The 20,947-nt window shown below is 40.1% G+C and overlaps 1 protein-coding gene across 3 annotated transcripts; it reads right to left on the reverse strand.

Annotated features, from left to right (window-relative positions):
* Positions 1-110: 110 nt before the first annotated feature.
* UROS (uroporphyrinogen III synthase) lies at positions 111-20,919 on the reverse strand. 3 transcript variants are annotated; one of them, XM_075107677.1, is made up of 11 exons: positions 20,768-20,919; positions 15,841-15,992; positions 14,977-15,066; positions 14,100-14,183; positions 12,811-12,907; positions 10,951-11,025; positions 9,629-9,703; positions 4,730-4,813; positions 4,151-4,236; positions 1,488-1,586; positions 111-917 (listed from the first exon to the last, which is right to left on the reverse strand). In XM_075107677.1, the coding sequence occupies exons 3-11, from the start codon at positions 15,037-15,039 to the stop codon at positions 747-749; spliced, it is 834 nt and encodes a 277-aa protein (XP_074963778.1). In that variant the 5' UTR covers positions 15,040-15,066; positions 15,841-15,992; positions 20,768-20,919; the 3' UTR covers positions 111-746. The 3 variants fall into 3 exon arrangements, with proteins under 3 accessions (XP_074963778.1, XP_074963779.1, XP_074963777.1); XM_075107678.1 differs by lacking the exon at positions 20,768-20,919 and adding an exon at positions 16,275-16,612; XM_075107676.1 differs by lacking the exon at positions 15,841-15,992 and having other exon boundaries at positions 20,768-20,843.
* Positions 20,920-20,947: the final 28 nt, after the last annotated feature.

The raw sequence follows: 20,947 nt of genomic DNA on the forward strand, positions 1-20,947 counted from the left end.
TCTTAGCATTAGCAAAGGTAGCATTAGCGCTAAATAGGATTACTACTTCTCCTTTTGCAGATAAACAATTAAAGCATAAACCACATCCAAACCAGACAACTCTAACACTATTATTAATGATGATAAGCCAGTTTATTTTTCTGTTAATAAATCCACCTTCATTACAGGAATAGAAACCAAAACCTAATTTTTTAAGACCCTCTGCTGTAAGGATATCTAGTGGCAATAGCTGACCTGCCATTAGCTCCACACTAATTGTCCTCCACAAGAATTGTGCTAATCCATTGAGAATCTACAATCATGAATTTAACATAAATATTTGAAAAGCAGAACAATAAACAATTAAACTTTATAACAGAAAATACTCATTGTAAATATGATTTTCTTCCACAAAAGAGAAAGACGACATGCACGTAAAACTGGTAACACAGAGAGATGAAAACCTACCCTTGTGTGCTCGGAGATACCCGAGGTGATACGCTGACCTTATTTCAACACACTATTCTGATGCAGGTTAGCCTCTCGCAACTACTTTTCAAGGAACGCTCACATAAAATATTTACACTGCACACATGAGAAAAGCCAGACGCTTTAAGAGATGCTGGACAAATTCTAGATTTCTTAGATATGTAGATGCAAGCTTCTCACACCAGGCCCTAACACAGACAGGGTCGCATACTCCCGAAAAATACTTTCGTGCAGGACAAGAGGTCTGCAAAACGGAAAATCCTCCTACAGCACCATATTCACCTTAAATTCATGCTGTCCTCTTGTTTAGCTAAACAGCAGTTCTGCAAGTGAAGTGCTTTTTGGATCCCAGCAGCGAGGTCCTGGGCGGTCGGACTCTCTGCAGTACAGCTAACTGGGATTCCTGCCGCCTCCATGGCTTCCGCGGTGGTTGGACCGATAGCAGCAAACTGAAATGACATTAGGTACCATTATAACAGCGTAGTCAGGTACGGCACCGGCTCTTACCAGTTACTAGGTACACACCCTTCCTTTGCTGACACTCAGTGTATCAGCTCGCATGGCTGAGCTTACTGAGCCGTACTCGCCATTTCAAGTCGAAGATTTTCAGTATTAAAAACTGCCTCTCAACTGAGTTACTTAAATAATAATCTTTCCTAAGTAATTTCTATCTCGCCATTAGAAACATTTAAAGCTCCTAAGAGAAATTTTATTTTCACGAAGAGAAGTAAAGCCTATACCCAGTGGCCAAGTTAGTTGGGGAAAAAAATTCTAGGTGAAAACAATTCTTCTTTCTTTTTTTAAAAAAACAGCTCTCAGCTGTATAACAACATTTGTTTGCTACCTATGTATCTGCTACAACCTGTTTTTTCAGAGAAATAAACATTTTTTTCAGAGCAATAAAAACAAACGAAAGAGGAAAGGAAGGTTTGTAATGGGTGTAACAGCTTTCCCCTCTGTCATTTGCCCACCCCAAACTTGCTCCCTATTGTATTTCACCACTTTTAAGGAGAAGATACCTTGATACGGTTGATAAGATCCCCCAAAAGCTTCTGAATATGCTGGAGGCAAAATTTGACACCAGATGGACTGAAGAACACGATGCTTGCTGGAATTCCCTGAGTGAAAGTAACCACAGGTTGGCACAGGTTACTCGCTGTTCCAGCCGCACGTCCGTACACGTTGACACGAGTCCCTTCAACTGCCTCTATATGGACGTCAAGTGTTTTTAGTGGTGAGGAGCAGCAGCTAAGCCAACAGCAAGGGATTCCTGTGGTGCAGACAGCCTGCCAACCCCCCATTCTACCACCGAATGCTGAAATTCAGGTGTGACTTTAACCAAACACTTTGACAAACAAGCACTTGCTGATAAATGTACTGAAAACGTTTTGGAACCGTACTCATTTTCCTGTTTAGAAAGAAAACTCAGCAAGTTATTGCCCCTAAATCCTTTCCCACCTATCTCAGGTCTGCATGTGTTCTCTGCTTCCCAGCTCACGTGGTCTGCCCGAAGTTCTGCCTGCCCTGAGACGCTCTGGCAAAGAGGAGGCGATGCCTTAAAACTGCAGACCCCTGGAAGGGCTTTCGCTCTCAGAATAAGCCAGCCTTAAGATAGCAGCAGCAATCTTCTGTAGCCAAACAGAACTGCAAAATTCTGCCTGGAGTGACGGTCCCGAGCTCTTGAGCTGCGGACCCAGAGCACATGCTTTCTTTATCATGATTTCTGTCTGACAAGGAAGATACACTAGTTCCAAACTACATCTGTTGTTATTTTATAGTGCGTGACTTGGAAGCTAGCCTTAGCTCGTGGAGGCCCAAATGACAGTTTAACAGAGTGCTGCTCATTGTCTCACAAAGTGCTAAACGCTTGTCATTTTATGTTCAGCTCTCCATGCACTAAATATATAACCACAATATCAGCAGTTAAGAACAACTAAAAAGTGCATGAGAAACACATTTTAACAGCTTTACACTGAAACGAACGTCTAACTGCAGCAAGCAAGGGGTTCCGTGAAGAGTTCAGGGAGCTACAAAATGCATATGTGCTACCCACTGACTTTTATAACTGCTATAAACTAAATGCTGTGGGGTTCAGAACTGCAATATCCACCTGGGAACACCAGGATACTACAATGCATCAGTGAGACTGCCCGTGCCGTAGCCTTTTAGGACCTCTTGGAAAAGAACTTTAAAATCAATATGTAATTTAACAAGTCATTAATGCACAGATTTTAAAAAGAGGTGCGACGTGCTCAAGGAGGCAAAGCTTCTGTAAGAAGGAAAGCCTGCATTTGGAATAAAATTAATCCTACAGACGATGTGGGCTTCTACAAATGGAAAATTCAAAAAGTCAGTCTTGAAAAAATAAAGCAATCATTAGTACCTTCAAATCTTTTACTATGCACTGATCCATGATTTACTAGATTAGGTAGTTTTTAAAAAGAGAAAAATACTAATAGCAATTCTAGAAAATATATCTCACTACACTTGTCAAGAGCACGTCCCTTGGAATTCTAACGCTGTCCTGGTTTTGGCTGCGATAGACTTAATTTTCTTCACAGTAGCCAGTACGGGTCTGCGGTTTGGATGTGTGCTAAAACCAGTGTTGATAATGCGGAGATGTTTTAGTTGTTGCTGAGTTGTGCTTACACTAGTCAAGGACTTTTCCAGCTCCCCGTGCTCTGCCGGGTGCACAAGGGGTCAGGAGGGGACACAGCGGGACAGTGACCCCAACTGCCCCCAGGGCTGTCCCACACCACACAGCGTCGTGCTCAGCACATAGAGCTGGGGGGAGAAGGAAGGGGCGACGTTGGGAGTGATGGCGTTTGTCTTCCCCAGTCTCCGTTAGGCGTGATGGAGCCCTGCTGCCCTGGGGATGGCTGAGCACCCGCCTGCCCACGGGAAGGAGTGAAGGAATCCGTTGGTTTGCTTTGCTTGTGTGCGTGGCTTTTGATTTCCTTATTAAACGTTTTTTATCTCAACCCATGAGCTTCCTCACTTCTACCTTTCTGATTCCCTCCCCCTTCCCACTGCGGGGGAGTGAGCGAGCGGCTGCGTGGGCCTGAGCTGCCGGCCGGGGTTAAATCACAACGAACAGTTAAAATGAGATTACTACATTCATAAACTGGATAATCAGAGAAGTAACACTGCAACTATGCAGGGCAGCAACTACTAGCAGATCCTGATTTGTACAATACAGCAAAGATATCCAGTGATATTTCAATTACACTAATAAAAATTAATAATATTCCATATTCAATAGCCTCGCTAAATATAATTTCTGAGACAGTATTACTTAAAAAGCAGTCTTGTCCAGCTCAAAGCAATAACTGCATATGCAATTATTTATGCAGCTGTTTTCCAGTAATTCTGAAACATACATATATTTTGAAATTTAGATAAAATGTGCAAGGTTCTGTTTCCTCCTTCAAACGGAGGCACTGTGTCTTTTAAGCTCATTTGCGATTGCCCTAACAAGTAACTGAGGGACTCACGCTCTCGGTCTGAAACTTTTGCCCAAGGATTTCCTTGGTAGCCAACAGGGAAACAAACCAAGAAGCCTACGCAGGATACTCTGGTATCACCACAAGTAGCATTTACAGACAGCTGAAAAAAAGGAGTATATTCTGCCAGGTACTGTCATATACCTCAAAAATTTGCAAATTACATCAGCATCCCATACCTGTTGTGAGAAATAACGGCTCAATGTTTCCTGCAGGTCAGTGTGTTGGGTTGTCTCATAAACGGTAAGGCTTTCCAAAGGTACACCTGGAATCAGAATATACATTCATAATTAAACAGGGTTTCATCAGTTACTAGTACTTCAGTAAACACCACCCTCAACACACCAACTGCACTTCAGTGTACTATTTTAGGCTAAAAAGATACAGAAAAAAAAAACCTGTGAAGGATTCGTAGGTGTTTCTATAATTGCAAGATACACTAAAGCATCTGCAACCAGAGGACCTCAAAGCATAGTGGAAAACCAGCAAGTCTTGCGACACTTCTGTGAATAAGTCCCCTTCCACCTCACAGAAGAGACCGCAAGTGAAGAACAAGGCAAATAACCTCGCTCGTGTCACACTACAGCTCAGTCCCAGAGCCGAGGGCAGCAATTCAACCTCAGTTTTTACTCCCATCCTCTAACTTCTAGCCAACATAACAGCAAATTCAATTTTTACTTTCAAATTTGGTTCACAAGCTTTAGATACAACTTTTCGCATAACTGAGTAATCAAAAGGAGGCTCCAGGGAAGTTCAACCTTTTTCTCGAAGTGCTGTAGGAAGTACTTCTCTTTTCAGGGCTCCACAAGGAAAAAGAAGAGCTGAGGAATTAGGTTTCTCTCCTAAAAACACACAAACAAGAGCTTTAATTAACTTAAGTCTTTATAAAAGAGTAAGTATGGTACATTTAATACATTTTAAAGGTATCAAATGTTGAACACTGCAGGAAATGCCACGTGCTTCATCACAGCCACAGCCCAAAGATAACTGAAAACATTTGCAGTGCAGCTGCATCCACAAGTCAGAGCAGAGAGGCTACTTAGCATGTAAATTAAAAAATATTCCATAACTATAATATGAATACATTGGCTAAAAAGATCTCACAAAAGATAAGCTGCATTTCTATTCCCCTTGCCATCCTACAAAGCAAAAAAAGTACTGTGCAATTTATCTCCTCCTCCTCAGAAACACAATCTTCCTCAATTTTATATTTAAAAAATCTTAGTCCCAAGCGATACGTGACAGCTCTCTGTATGTAAAAGAATGTTCAGGCAGGCAAAGAAGACAGAAAGACTTTGCTGAAAAGGTTCAGCCTATCTGAAAGTCTTTATTTTCTTATTTCCCCAGGGTAAAATTATTCTACTTCCACTGCTAGGGTGGAAGTGGATATCCTCAGTTGCTCTTGTCCTTTAAAAGGGAAGCGACCTCCAACATTGCCAACACGTGAAAGCGCCCTGGAGATTTTGGAAGGCCCCTTCTGATAGATGGCTGTTCCTAACTCTGGGTAGACACGATGCACGTGACAGGTTTTGTATGTTTCTAATACATCAGCAGAGGAGCAAACAAATTCTGCTTAAAAACCACCACCAGGGAATGGTGTCGCCACCTCCTCCTTCCTGGCAGCCGCCCTGGCCCCGTGCGCTCTGCGTGCGCCCACGCGCCGCAGAGGGGAACGTGCAGACACGGACAACCACCGCCGCACTGTGAACGCAACCACCTGGCTCCGGAGGAATGGGAAAGCACTGCCTCTATGAGATTCTCAGTAATTCCCTGGGGTTAGGGCTTAAACTAATTGTTTTGGAAAGTTTTTCACTACTAGGTTTTATCTAATAAAAGTGAATATTGACACTTTGCAAAAGGTAAAGAGCATGTTAATCAAGGAAGAATTCGACTTCTGGACAGGAATTTAACAGCAGACTTTTTTTTTTGCACAGTTTGCCTTTTCTAGAAATAAAAAATGCAGAGAAAGTGTCAAGATTAAATTCTACGTGGCTGCACACAACTTTGCATTCATCTTCCAAAATAAATGAGTTCCTCAATACATAATTTTATTACTAATTCAGATATGTTAATACACACATTTAAGAGATGACAACTAGAAAAATAAATGCCTTTTTTTAAGTGCTGGCAGTAGATTCTTGGTTTATAACAGTAAGCATCAGAGATGTCTCGGGAAAAAAAAAAGACAGCATAATAAAAATCAAATGGAAATACCCTAGAAGGAGTCAACCCAGATATATTTGATTGTCCTAAACACACACTGAAGTGTTACTAGAAGCCACAGATACACTTGTAATAATTCACAGGAAGGAAGAATGAACTTGGGACAGAATGTAGAAGAGATTTTAAAATAGTAAGATAAACCCTAAGTATTTCAGCATTAATCCTCCTAGAACTCATGTCGGTTAATTGAAATGTCAATGTGATATCAGTAAAGAAGCACTAATCCTTTTTGACTTGTGTTTACAAAGCACAGGAAAATTCCTTGGTAGGCCTGAACAACACACCAAGCATGGGCCCTAACGGTACCCCTACTTCTGTAACCAACACAAATGTTACGCTGTAATAAAACTAAAAAAAAAATCTGCCTTAAAAAGCGAGAAAAGCTAGCTAGCTAAGGAGTAAATTCCTTATTCTCCCAAGCACTTAAGCTGAGATGGGCACCAAAGCATAAAAGGTGAGTAACAAAAGAAATACCATTGCTTCAGATTTTATTTTGTTCTGAAAATAAATTCTAATGATATAAAAAAATTAGAGCTATTCTTATCATCTCTACTTATTTTATGCATAAAGAAAAATAAATATATACATAATAGGGAACATGATGTAATTTCATCTGTACTTCAGAGGTTGTTATAAACCACTTGATAAATTGCAAGCGCATAAATACGCACAATCCAGCAACTCTCTGAGTATGATTATACGTATCAAGAGCAAGCAGTCTCCAATGATTGAAATTCACTGGCTGGTTATCAAAACTTGAAGGGTATTCAAAGGCAGTCATTTTTGCAAGGATACCAGAAGTGTTGCAGCACTGTGCTAACTGAAACGGCCTGCTGGTGTTCAGGTACGCAGCCGCCCTCAGGAGATGCTACGTAAAAGGCTGTAAAACACACAGATCTCTCCTTCCCTGTGGTGGGCAGCGGAAGCTGCTGCTGGCTCTGGACCGAACTCCTCCCTGTCACCAGAAAGCGCCGCTCCCTGCCCTGCTCCCTCCGTGACCGCCAGCTCCCAGCTCTGCGGGAGCGTGCATGCGAAGCGGGGACACAGTCACGGCGTCCCGCGTGGTCAGGAGTAAGCGGGTCTGGGAACCAAGCAGCTCCCAAGGGAGAAGAAAGAGCCAGGACAATCCTCAGCTGGACTCAGAAAATAACCAAGAAGAGGTTACGACACAGAAACTGCCAGTCACAGGCTCGCCATCGAGGAATTTTTCCACCCCTGGTATTACACGTGCTGTTTTCTTCAGACCTGGTCCTATGTTTTTTCACATTGATACAAGAGAGACCAGTATTTTTTGCATCTTCCTTTGCAAAAAAACCTTTCTGCAAACTGGCAAACATTAATTCATTAGCAAAACTAGATTTCCTAGCACTAAAAAAAAAAAAAAATCAGTTAAAACCTGTCTATGTTTTAAAATATCTGTTGAAGAGTAGAGGCGGGTTATTCTTCACTTATGGCATTTGTGTGTTGAAAATTTTACTTTTAATTTTCAGAATTTATTATTTAATCTTGTGTTGACAACTATAATTTTTATCATGAAATATTCCATATAGTTAAAATATTTCCCACTGAATTACAGAGCACTCTGCCCATAAAAAACAATACTTGCCAGCTCCAATCAATTTTTCTTCTACCTATAAATCTCTGCTACTACGCAGACTTTGCTAACCAACGCTCTCTTTCATACCTAATGTTATGCATAAAAGCCAAAAATAACATGTCAGGGTTCTTAACATCATTCCAACTGCTGAAGCACCTAGCACCTTATTCAGCAAGTTCAAAGTGCAGCCAGCAGCAGGGCTTTTAAACCAGCGGATACAATAATTCGACCAACATCTAGAATAATTGCACTGACTGTCATTTGTTTCTCTGACTCGGGTTAGCCAATGGCAGACTATTTCCCTCGACCGGCTGAATAACGTGGCTTTCAAAGCGCTGGTCATTCTCTGCTCAATTAGCAGATACTGCGTGAGCCTCTAGATGAAGGGTTCTGTTTCTCTTTTTAAATTTGGGGCAGAAAGTCCTTCAGCGAAGGACATGCCTTTGTATCAGACTGAAAGCCACCCTCTATTTCACTATGAGGCTGCGCTATACAGCTCCCCGCTTTCTCACACGAGCAGGGATGTGCCCCAGGTCATACCAAAGCACAGAGGAGGATCTGCCAGCTGACAGGCTGCTGCTGAGATACCGCTGCTTAGGTGTGATTTTCACCTGGTACAGAGAGTATTTTAGCAGTGAGTTTCAGAGAGCTTGGGGACTAATCCTGCTGACTGTTGCTAACTGTTCCTCCCAGCCGAACTCCGAGGGACACTTCGAAGGCAGCATGTGCCTCAGCTGTGGATCCCCTGGAACACCACCACGTGTGTCTGAAGCTCCGAGGTCAAACTCACTGCACTGGCACCTCTGGCTTATGGCATACGTCGCCCAAGTTCTGTAACCCAGGCTGTACAAAAACACAGCCTCTTTTTTCACAGCTTGTACTGACCCATCCGTTTAAAAAATAATCAGCCCCGAAGCCTAAAAATGTTTCTTATTACTATTGGAAATTTTAATAAATTACAGTAAAAAAAAAAAAATGAGTAAGTAGACTAACTAGACTTTTAAAATGACCCAACAATCTGATACTACATTTAGAAGCAGCAAACAGATCAGCATTACAACTTTAACCATAAGAAAATGGTTAAACAAAACACCATTTTTCACAGTGAGGACAGTCACCATTGGAATAATCTCCCCAGGGTAGGGGTTGACTCGGCCGTGGTGGACACCTTTAAGACTCAGCTGGACAGGGTGCTGGGCCATCTTGTCTAGGCTGGGCTCTTCCTAGAAAGGTTGGACTAGATGATCCCTGAGGTCCCTTCCCCCCTGGGATTCTGTGATTCTGTGATTTTAACTAACCCCTCCTGCAACTTCTTCAAAACCACTCCCCTTTGGTGCTGAAAAATAGATTCCTCTAAAACCACGTGTTTGTTCTGAGGAAAGGGCTTCCCCTTATCTACTTTCAACTATGGCATGGTGCAAAATCCCCAGCATCAACTGGTTTCAAGCAAGCAAAGTCCAGTCACCCGAAGTTCACAGAGAACCAGCACGTCTATAGTCACAATCTTATGATTAAGCAGCAATTTCCAGTCACCACAGCTCTGATCTTCTAGTAAAAGAATACCTTGTCTACTGGGACATACAGTATTATTAATTAATTACAGAGTCTAAGATTTCATGTAAATTAATATTTAGTGTAGGTATTTCAAAGTATTTTCTATCGCCTTTTAGAGAGATCACCCACATTCCCAGAGGCCGAATTCACGGGTTCTACATGTAAGAGATATATGCAGCATGTCCTTCTCTGCTTCACTGTACACTCAGTTTTATTCATATGAAATCCTGAAACAACAGAAGGTACATTAGCTTAATTTAAGTAGAAGATTTTAGATACTTACTTGAGCAAATATATTCAGCTAATTTTTGAGCATTTCCAGACTTCTCTCCTTGTGGAGTAAGGCCAATTTCTTCCACTATAACCAAAAGCAGCAAAGACAGACATTGAAATCAACAAGTCAGATTTACTGTCACAGAAACATGGGTTGAAAAGGGAGACACACCTTGATACACGCACACAAATACTTGTTGGAAAAGAAAAAAAAAGTAGGCCACTTGAAGTAGTAACATGCAATCAAAAATTTGGTTTTGGCTCTAGGAAGACATACATGAAAGAGGTATAACCGAAGAATTCTGGGCATAGCTAAGCTGTTTTGGAGATGTTTTTAAACTCTTGTACCTGAAGCAGTGAAACAGAAAGCACTGCCTGACTATGCTGAACGGGCTGCAGCTCCTGGCACGCTTTGGACGCAGGTAGCTTCCCGATGAGCGCATCGCTGTTCTTTCTAGTGAAGGCTGAAATCCTATTGGCAAATCTGAGAGTATAACACTGCTCTGATTTAAGCAAGTCAGGAGGGATAAGATGAAACCCTAATTTGGGACTTGATTGATGCAAGATGCTTGTTGGGTGTCACTGGTTGGTGATCCAGTATTGCTACCAGTCTGCCTAAAAAAAATCATGCTTTTCGTAGAGGCAGCCAGGACTTACCCAAATTATTTTTGGATTAGAAGCAGAAAACCATCAAGACACTTAAAATTCTCTAATGTTATTCTTTTCATAATATTTCCTATGTGGTTCAGCGGAAGCTAAAGCTACAGTGCAATTTTACAATACGAAAGGCTTTCATAAACGAAAACGTACACTGCATTTTTGTTATGCACATAGAATGTGTATTGCATCAGATTAAAACCAGCCTCAAGCCGAATGAAGCAGATGACCTGCTGAGGACAATATGTACGCTGCTGACTTCTGCTTGGCAAATGCCTCACAGGAACACTGAGGGAAAGAAGGGCCAGTGCATCAGACTCTCTACAATCTTTGACGATCACGTTATAATCCCCCTCATCCAATTTCATTTCCAAAGTGAATTAAAAAAAAAAAACACACATGCAAATTAAAAGTGGGTTTTTTCTTTTTTGACTAAATTTTTAAAGCAGTTATATCAATTACAATAAAAGTAATGAAAAACCAGAAGCTAGATCCTTAGCTGAAGCAAGCATGTACAGTTCTAATGTGTATAATACCATTGCCTATTTCCAAAGTTATCCATTTATAACTTACCTGTATTTTTTATTAAGCACCCTTAAATAGCCAGTAATACTCCAAAAATCGTACTTACAGGACAGATTTGTCTAGGATTTCTTTTTTTAAAACCCAGCTTACCTAGAGAAGCTGTAGCTTTTCCTACCACATACGCTGGTTTGGTATTCCATCTTTGTTTAAGAGATTTTGACCAGGCTGAAAAACATTACATTAAATTTAAGCATGTGGCAACAAAATATGAATGCTAAATGAGCTAAATGAGAACTCCTGTTTGTTCTACAAACACAGCAAAAAAATAATAACTAACACTCCGCCACATATTTCAGAAAATCTGGATGTACAAAATTAATTTTTAATGTACTTTTTCATTGTGTAAATAGCGGTCTACAACATGTTTTTAAAAGCCTCATTTGCGTAAACAGTTCTTAGCTGCTTTTGTTAAGTAGCATTTTTAATGCGCATTTGCCCTATGCCAGATCATGTGCAACTTGCAATGTTAATTTCTATTTTGGCATTAAGAATTTAAAAAAGCATCAAGACTCATAGGAAAAACCAGCACATAGTACGAAGGAAGATTTAGACATACAAACTGGTGGTTTTAAAACTGAAGGCTTAGGCAAAAAACAAATATAATCTTCTATGACAACAAATAAAAGGGTAAAAATCTATATCCATGCACTCAGTACTCTGTAACATAACTCTTTCTTATACAAAAACAATAGAGAAACTTATTGTGTTTTAAACATACACCAAAAATAAGTTATCGGCTCAGAAACAAAATGTACCAGAGACCAAAATAAAATTACTAGGAAATGGTTTTCCTCCTTCAGGCAGGAAGTAGGTTATGGATTACACCTCTTGGTTCCAGCTACGTGATTCCCTATGCCCAAAATCATCATGGGTCAAAAATAGATATGCTAAGTCTTTTGCTATCTTGTCTCAAAAAAGTACAGCCCAGGACGTTGAGTTCCTTTCTAGTACTCCTGGGGAAAACTAAACTTAGAAACTGCAACCATAAAAAAAAAAAGAGAAGAAACTATTCTAAAGAAGGGAATAGATAAGGATTAGTTACCTTTGAAAGGAACACAAAAGGAACTGAAGACTCATTTTATTGATTAAAATATGTATTTTAGCAGCTCCCAAAACTTCTAACCAAGGTTAGGGATGAACTCTAGATAGAGATGACATTTGACCAAAAATCCAAAAACATAGCCCTCTGCTGCTGAAAATGCTAGAATAAGCTACCAGCCTCAGATGTATTTACTGCCTCCTCAAGAGTGTGACCTTACTCACGGTGCATTGGTTAGTATGGCTACAGCCCAAATATGGAGCAGATAAAGCCATAAAACAATATAAGTGTACATAGAAACTCAAAGCCAGAAGTTATGACTTAGCATAAGAATTTAGAAGAGTTTACAAGGATTTGTTAGATCGTTGGTACAGTAATTTCTATTTAGCACTCTGCAGGATTCTTACTCACAACTGATCGACTGGCTTCTTTGTATCACCACTTCTTCACCGCTTTTTAGCTAATATTTAATTCACCTGAGAAATGCTATATTCAAGACAGATAAATCTCTTTTGCTGTAAGACTTCATATGAATTATATAGGGACAGGAGTAGCACTGGCCACAGTCTATAACATGCTCCTCTCTTTTAAGGAGGAAAGTAGTTAGTAAGCAAAACTAGGCACTGCAGCAAAATATTCCTTATGCAAGAACTAACCACAACTGAAAAAGTTCACACTGATTAGCACTTTGCACCAAAAGCTCTTTCCTTTCATTTTTAACAACAGCATAAGCATGGAAAACCCAATCCTTATAAGCTCAAGGTAGCAAGACGCCTGTAGGATGCCAAAGGAAGTATGAGATTGCCTTATTTTACAAAAACCTTACTCCAAACACCTAGCAGATGAAATAAAATTACAAACATCATAAAATACTGAAACAGAGAGACCAAGGAATATCAATATGCACTTACCTTCATTTTTACTGTTCTCTTTTAAACATATCTTGATGGCTTCTAATGCTCTTGGACTGGTAAAAACTAGGCCTCCATAACATTCTGGATGAGAGAGCTACTTCCAAACAGTAAATTTAATAAATAAATAAATGAGGAAATAAATTTAAACATTCAGTTGATCAATCCTTTGTTATCTTGTGAAGAGCAGAACAGCTTCAATAAATGTCTGAAATGGGCAAGTATTTCATTACTATCAGTAGCCAGAGTATTTATAAGAGAAATGTATAATGAATCTCAAATTCGGAACAAAACTTGCACTGATGAGATTACTTCTGAGAATCTGTAGGAACGGACAAGGATTCCTGTCCCTGAAATCAGCTGGAGGGATGAGCAAACAACAGATGAGGTACTTACAAATTCACACAAGAGAACAAAGCAGTAACACAGAGGGCACTACCCAGAGAGCTCCTTGCCCCCTGCCCCTCGAAGAACAGCTGAGGTTACTAATGGGCTCTCAAAGATCAATACAAAAATAGGAAAAAACTACTTGGATCACTTGTAAATGCAGACCATGCTACATTCAAACACCTAACAGAGTGCAGTGCTGTTGGCGATTCTCAGTAAAGGGAGCCTCCCTCGGAAAACATTTCCAACATTTTAAAATGAAATATATGCATCAAAGAAAGAGTAGAAAGAGAACGGTGATTAGGCAACTTTATTGCACATCACTAGGAGACACAGTACACAATTTCAGTACAAGTGTGAACCTTGGGTAACCTCTAGTTGTTACTACAGGCTTCTAACTTTCTGTTGTGACAAAATGCCCCAATACCTGTGACTATGGTCCGTCAGCCTAAATGAGAATTCCACCTGACCAACCTAATTCTTTAACAAGTATAGCCAACATACTTGATGCGGTACACAATACTGTATTGTGTTATATAAACTACGGTAGCGTATACAGCTGTGTTTGCGGAAACACAAAAAGAGGTACCATGAAGGACATTATTAAATCTAGATAAAAATGGCATCCTGGCAGCCATGGCCTAAATTCTCTTGAAAATGAGACAACTGAAATAATTCTAAAATTAGTATTATTGATAATAAATTATATTATAATTTATTATCATTATCTATAGTTATATATAAATACTATGTATTATAATTATAATAAGTATATTTTATAGAAATATATTAATTGTATACCAATTTTATAAATTATAGATGTATACTATAATAAATATAATTATTATAATTAATGTTGTACTTATTAAATTATAAATAATAAAAGTAATTTTAAAGCTTACCTTTTCAAATAGGCTTCCAAGAGATATGAATTCAAATGACAAAACCGGAATCAAAGTTGCTTCAAATCCGTGTAATCCTAATTCCTATCAACAAAAGGTTTACAGCTCTTGAAATAGATTTTAAATGGTAGCTTTTCCTTTTTCACAGAACTGACTAAGCACAAATATTTCTTCTTAAAGTAGAACACAAAGGCACCTTATTTGCCTTTACTAACAAATCTAGTTTGGCGTTGTTAGCTACTTACCATTACAACATAATACTAAGCAAGCAGCCGTGGAACTGAGGTCTCCTACACAGCTACTGGATGGTTACAGTACTCACCGGCACGTAACCCTGGAGTCCCCCAGCCACAAACACTCGCCTAGTCCTGCCACATTCCTTGTACGTCTCTGCAACTCTTCAGAGTCAACAGAACTGCTCTTATGAGTAAGACCTACTCACATGACTAAAGGCACCAGCAGAAGGGACAACAGCCACAGGTAACCTCTTTTTCACATTACGTTCCCAGTACAACTACTGACATTTTTTGTACTCTTAATTCTACCCCTATGAACATAATCAATATTAATTAAAATGAAATTGTTTTAATATCAATACTTTGCTGAGAGCTTTAACAGTTAATTCAGTACGAAGGCCCCATAACTCAATTTTTTCAGTAACAGCAACTTTTCTAGCATCCTTTTTTTCTTAGCATAACTTGACATGCACTCCTAATTTCATGTTTTCTTAGAAAACATCATAATTTCAGTCATGCACTCCTAACTTTGATTAAGCAGGTTCTTCACTTGAAACAGTTAAATTCATCTATCTTGCTGAAAGCACGATACTGTTATTTAGTAGAGAAGTGACACAGTTGTTTACTTAAAGTTTACTCACTTTAATATACGGATCTGGTCCTGAATCTTTGTCTTTGGGATCCTTCAGCAACAGAACCTTCATTGTTTACCAAATAACTGAAAAAGAACTCTGAAATACAGTAATGGAATTTATCTAAATTAGATCTAGAGGACTTTCTACTGAACAGTGACTTTAATAGCTCAGCTTCAAAGAAGCTGGGCTGCCAACAGTTGCACTGCTCTCTATACAATGAGTAAGCAGTTAACGTACATTCTCTGGGCATGAATATCCACCCTGATAAGCCCAACAAATAACATGCTGTCTTTAGATAATACTGCTTAAGGGAGAAACGATAATGAAAGTCATCAAGGAGAACACATTTTAAAGGAGACTATTTTGTAGAAGAAGTAACAACCCCTCCAATGCAGTCATGTTCAGTAACGTAATTAGCTCCTATCTATAAAAACTTATTCTAGTCCATTAATTTTCGTGTTAGTTTCCACCCTATGCTCATTCAGAATGAGTACGCAAGAGCTTATGTATCAAGAGTTTTAATTTGATGCATTTGGGGTCTAACCCTTTTCATGGGGGAAAATGTGTGCAGGGCACTGTTTCAAAATTTTTTTAAAAAATACAAACATTTTTGTGTGTATTCATACACACATTTATACATCTGATTATAATATAAATAATATTCATATGCCTTCTTTGATATACCTATGGTAATCAAGGCAAGACTGAAAAAATATATTCTGCCATTAATATGGAAGTTGACAGCTCTCACTTCTTTAAAAGTTGACTTTGGCACTGAATTTGAAGCCTGTTACAACAGGTAACAGCATCAAAGTAAACAAGTGCAGTAATGCAAACAAATAGGAATCCATTCTCAAACTGCACACTTACCTTGACTATCTATGTGTTACATACTGCTTAAGTACTAGCAAATTCTCTTCAAAATGAATAATTATGAATATCCAAATGTACAGGACTTCTTAAATTTTGTTCATTTGCATGACGTGTTGAAATCCTCACAACTTCATCAAAGACAAAAAAACCTGTTCCAACAAAAAATGAAAAGAGAAAAGGCGGCTTTAGACAACAGTGGACAAAACAGGATCTGGTACAAGTAACCAGAGCTCCATGTCACACGATCACCTAGAGCCAGAAGCACTGCAAAATGCAGGTGGTGAAAAGGGCACCCAAAGCACCACCCCAAGGAGCTCAATATCCGACCGGGGTACGATGTTAATGTTGTGGATTTTAAACTTCATCTTTTTTTTAATCTAGGTTTTAAAACGTGGTGTCATAATTTAGGTGTTTGATTCTGAACGCCTCACCATTAGAAATGGAAGTGCTCCACAAGACTTCCAGCTCTCAGAATGGACACAATGGGACCTGGTAGGGCTTTGCAGTTCTGAAACACCAAGGCCAGCGACGTCAAAGGGAATGACTAAAAGCGCACATGGCAGAAGAAACAAGGACTTTTTCAAGGGCGTTATTCTCAAAAATTGTAATTCTTGCTGATTTCAAACTAGAGCACATGCCAAAGTAGATCCCATCCGTAGCTTTCAAGAGTAAGACTCCCAAGTACTCCTGAGTATCCAGTTGTTAGTAGCTGGAAGGAGGTAAGGCTAAGTGACTTCTCTCACTCGCTTTAACATTGTAACAGTCTTCACTTTAAAAAAAAAACCAACAAACAACATTCTTGTAAAAATCTAGTTTGCACACAGTTCTTTGTTGTTCTGATACTGAAGTTACTGCCGATATTTACTGTAACTCTACCTTCAGTGCTCATGCTCGAAGTAGGACACACTTATATTTCTACTAGTACTCTTAAAGTCTAACAGCACCAAGAAAAATTATGTTAACTCTAACCTACCACACCTTCCTATTTCCAAAACATATAATGTTGAATAACATTATGAGGTCATCAAAATGTACATGTAAGGAAAAAAAATGAAAGGCTTTCCAAAGTATATAATACAAGATGATAATACTTCTTGGAAAGAGCAACTTCCAAAAGTATTGTAATAAAAGCCCTGCATGACACAAGAGAGTGAGCTCAGGTACACCTGGGGAAAGGAGATTTCTAATTCATTTCTTTAGGTAGTTCAAAATGAATTAACTTCCCACCCTGTGCCTTATTGCTGTGTCAAGTAATGAATAATAAGAAGAAATGGGTAAACATCCATGCTTAACAAGGTGACTTGCAATAATCAAATTAATTTTGTTTAGATCCTGCATACAAAATATATACTGACACCAAAGAATATTTACAAAGTCATAAAATATCACAAACTACTGCAAGATGCAACTACCTAGCTGTCTCCTCCGCAAAGAAATCATACAAGCTGTATTCCGACTCAGCATCTGGCTCACTTGTAAAAAGAGCAAAACTGCACAGCCCTGACGCCCCTAGAACCCACTGGCTTATTTTCGGTTCTGCCAGAAGGCAGCTCAGTTATTCACTCCAAAAAGGGGCTGCAAGTGTCCAACGGAAAACAAATTTGACCCGAAGAATCTGTAAGTTTGTGAGCAACATGTATTTTGATCTCAACCACCCTCTGAGTGTTTTCAGTTTTACTGCTGAAAAAATTAGCCTCTTTTTCCACAGGCATAAACCTCTCAGGCCGTTCTGTTCTTTCTGCCTGTGTTCGGACAGGCTCGCACAGATTCAGTGACTGGTGGAACATATCCATTTCCAAATGCCTGGCCGTCACATCAACACCATGGGTACAACCCACCCAAACTTACTTTCGGGTAGCAAGCGTGCCCCGGCACCACACCGCTGTGAAATGGGGCAGAATGTCACCTTAACGGGCAAGCAGGAGAGAAGGCAAGCAAGATTCCAAAGAGGGATACACACACGTGAGCACATTTTCAAACCAAAACTACGCCAATATGCATTCAAAGGGTGAAGAAGTTAAAACTCCATGATGGATTCTTTTTGTGGGGAAAAAACCGTATGTAACAGTTTTTATGACTTGCTGCAATGATGCGAGGGTCCCACAGCACTGGCAACGGTACGAGAAATACAGTATTTTTACTGGTTTACTTGTGTCCTTGAGAGGTCACCAAGGAGTGCCCTACAAATGACTGAAATACAGCTTTCCAACCAGCCATCTTTCTGCTAAATACAGAGTCAGGAACCCTGACAGACATTCCTACTGAATCAAAGACCATTACGAGAAAGCAAATAAATAAGACATGCAGCATCTTCAGAAATTTTTTTATGTATTCTGAGGTAAGAACTTACAATACTAAGATATATTTTAGATTACATATATTTTACCTATAAATTATACCTTATATATTTTGTATTGAATCAAGAGAGCTATGCACAGACTTCTAAATAACCATGAAAAGTTTCTACTTAGAACAATGACTACGCTTAGCAGAGTCCAGCAGTGCTCAACCTGTATCTGGAAAAGACAGCGTGTATGAATAACCTTAATAAGTTTTCCACTGCCAAGTCTTTGTTTATAGGATGATTCTGGCCACCCACTTTTGGCTCACTGAACAAGCACTTTGTTTGCCTGAGCACCAATAACAACCCTGCAAAAATCGTTCTTCGAATGTTAAAAAAACACCATTTAAAACCCATTAGGCTCGCTAATTAGAGGACAACTGATTTTCTGTGTTGAGCGCACAGACAGAAAAATGAGGAAAAACCTTGTATTAGTCAGTCTGAGATTGGGGAACCATCCAATTAACTCTGGTAACAAACTATAAGAGCGACTGGAGCGTGTGAGACATTACATCGTGACAGAAGGCTAAAACCATCTTGGTGCTATTTCTCTGAGTCCACATTACTTAATTTTAAGTCCACCTTACTTAATTTAGAGGAAGGGTAATTTTAGGTCATATTGCATATTCAGAATATTATGCTTACAGATATAATTAAATGCTTCCCATTCACAGCATCACACAGTAAAATTCAACATCCCTGTGCCTTCAATTAAAATATAAAGCTGATTAGGATGTGTATTCCTGATACCAGTACAATAAAAATGAGCAATACTCTCTCATTTTAAAAAAACCTTTACAGATTTTTTATATAAAACATTGTACAGAAAGAACACCCCTGTGGGTGACTCAACTTTTCGTTTCAAAAGCTGTCCCCAAACTAATTGTGAACTATCTTTAATACAGAGGACAGCTTGTAAAAAGAAATAAGTGGATCACTTTGTTTCTTGCCGCTAAGTGACACCAAGAGCTGCAAAATATATTACACTTTTCTAATACTGTTCTGATTATAAGCAACTGTATGGGTCACACAATAAGGTTTGATTGCCAAGTGCAAAAGGAATTGTCTGTTCCACCATAAACATAAATGGAGATTAATTTTAAGACACTGTTGAGATATGATTTTTAAGGAACCACTAAAAATCCCTAGACTAGGATTTTGGATCCTATGCACTTCCTACCAATGTTCTTTTACTATGATTAGGTGGGTTTAATAACCAGAGAAGAATAAAAGCCTACCTGTAAGGCTGCAATGAAGTGTGGTTCAGAAATCTATCAAAATCACAGATAACGTAACACATATCTCATCAATAACAACAATGAAAAAACATCTGAGAGTAATTCCTGCTATTTGGGTGACTATGTCACAAAACTCAACAACAGAACTAGTTCTTTGACACAGCAATCCAGAGGAGCAGCAAAGGACTCGGACCTTTTTACTACATCATGGATTTTTACCAAAAGCAATGTTAGTAATTAGTGTCATTCTTGACTGATATCGTTTCAAAAAGAAAATGGAAAACTGTATACAGATGCAGACTGCATCCCCCCAGAGGACACATCTTTCTCCACACTCTGTTCTTTCCCTGCGTACCAGCATTCACATTTTGTCAACGACCTTAAGCGCTCCCAGAGCTGACACAGCTCTCAAAAAAATAATTTTAAAAAAAACAAACAATAAACCAACACAGAGATGTTTGATACTTTAAAGAGACACGCAAGTTCTAACCTATTTGGATTGCATTTATAAAGCCAAAATTACATCCCGGTCCCTGTGCCTTGCATTTCTTCTGGCTGGCAACAGCCAACCCCAATCCTCCTCTTCACATGACTGCATGAACACCTACCTTTCGTCATTAACTAGGGATGAAGACTTACGTGGAACACGGTCCACATGAGGTGAGGTCAAACATTAACAGCTGCTTCTATACTTTTAGTGCTTATGATTTTTCAACACATTTTCCTGATTGATATTTTTATAAAAAACACATTTACGTCGCGCTGACTGTATTCTGCCTCACTGCCTTTTGTGTTCGTTTGCCTGGAATTATCTCTAACTAGTCTGGGAATTAATTTTTTTAGTAAGCAGTAAGCACTTGATTCCTTCTTTAACTTGGCCTTCAGTAATTTGGCTGATGCCACAGACGCTCAGGACAGGCTCGGAGGCCGCAGCGCCCCCCTTCAGCCTCAGCTTGGCTTTCTCTTCTTTGCAAGAGCAGAACTGGCAGGTCCGGCACAAACAGGCGCGACAGCGGGGCCATTTGCTGCACAACACAAATACTATCTTGCCTTTAGACCGAGGCTGCTTCGGCAGGGCCGGGAGCTGCCCCACGGATCGCTCCCAAGCGTTCCTGGAGTCCCGCAGAGCCCGGGTGACTTTCCCAGAACACTCCATGTCTCTTAAAGCCGGCGACATCAGCAGCACAAACAGGGAACCCCGGGCTTTTTAGGAGCGAGGGGCGGCCCGGGACGTGTCCTGTGTGTCTCCCCTCAATCTCCACACGCCCCGGTGACCCCCCCCAGGACTCCCCCACAGTTTAACACAGCCTTTCCCCGACATTCACCGCAGACGGGCACGACGTACCCCGGTTCCCGCCCGGAGAGCTCTGTCACCACACGGGCAGAGCCGGCGGCGCCGCCGCCCCACCGCAGGCCCGCACACCCCGGCCCGGCCCCGCGGCCCTTTCCGCAGGTCCAGGGGAGCAGCAGGGCCAGGGCCGCGCCCGCCCCGCCGCTGGCCCGGGCGCAGGGCCGCCCTCCGTAC

The sequence above is a fragment of the Phalacrocorax aristotelis genome, chromosome 12 (assembly GCF_949628215.1).
Source record: "Phalacrocorax aristotelis chromosome 12, bGulAri2.1, whole genome shotgun sequence".
In the NCBI taxonomy this organism is placed as follows: Eukaryota; Metazoa; Chordata; class Aves; order Suliformes; family Phalacrocoracidae; genus Phalacrocorax; species Phalacrocorax aristotelis.

Coding starts and splice junctions, on each gene's coding strand:
- UROS (XM_075107677.1), bottom strand. CDS start 15,039: ATGAAGGTTCTGTTGCTGAAGGATCCCAAAGACAAAGATTCAGGACCA. Junction 11,026..12,810: donor AGAGAACAGTAAAAATGAAG/GTAAGTGCATAT, acceptor AATGTTTTTCAG/CCTGGTCAAAATCTCTTAAA. Junction 4,237..4,729: donor TACAGCACTTCGAGAAAAAG/GTTGAACTTCCC, acceptor TTCTGATTCCAG/GTGTACCTTTGGAAAGCCTT.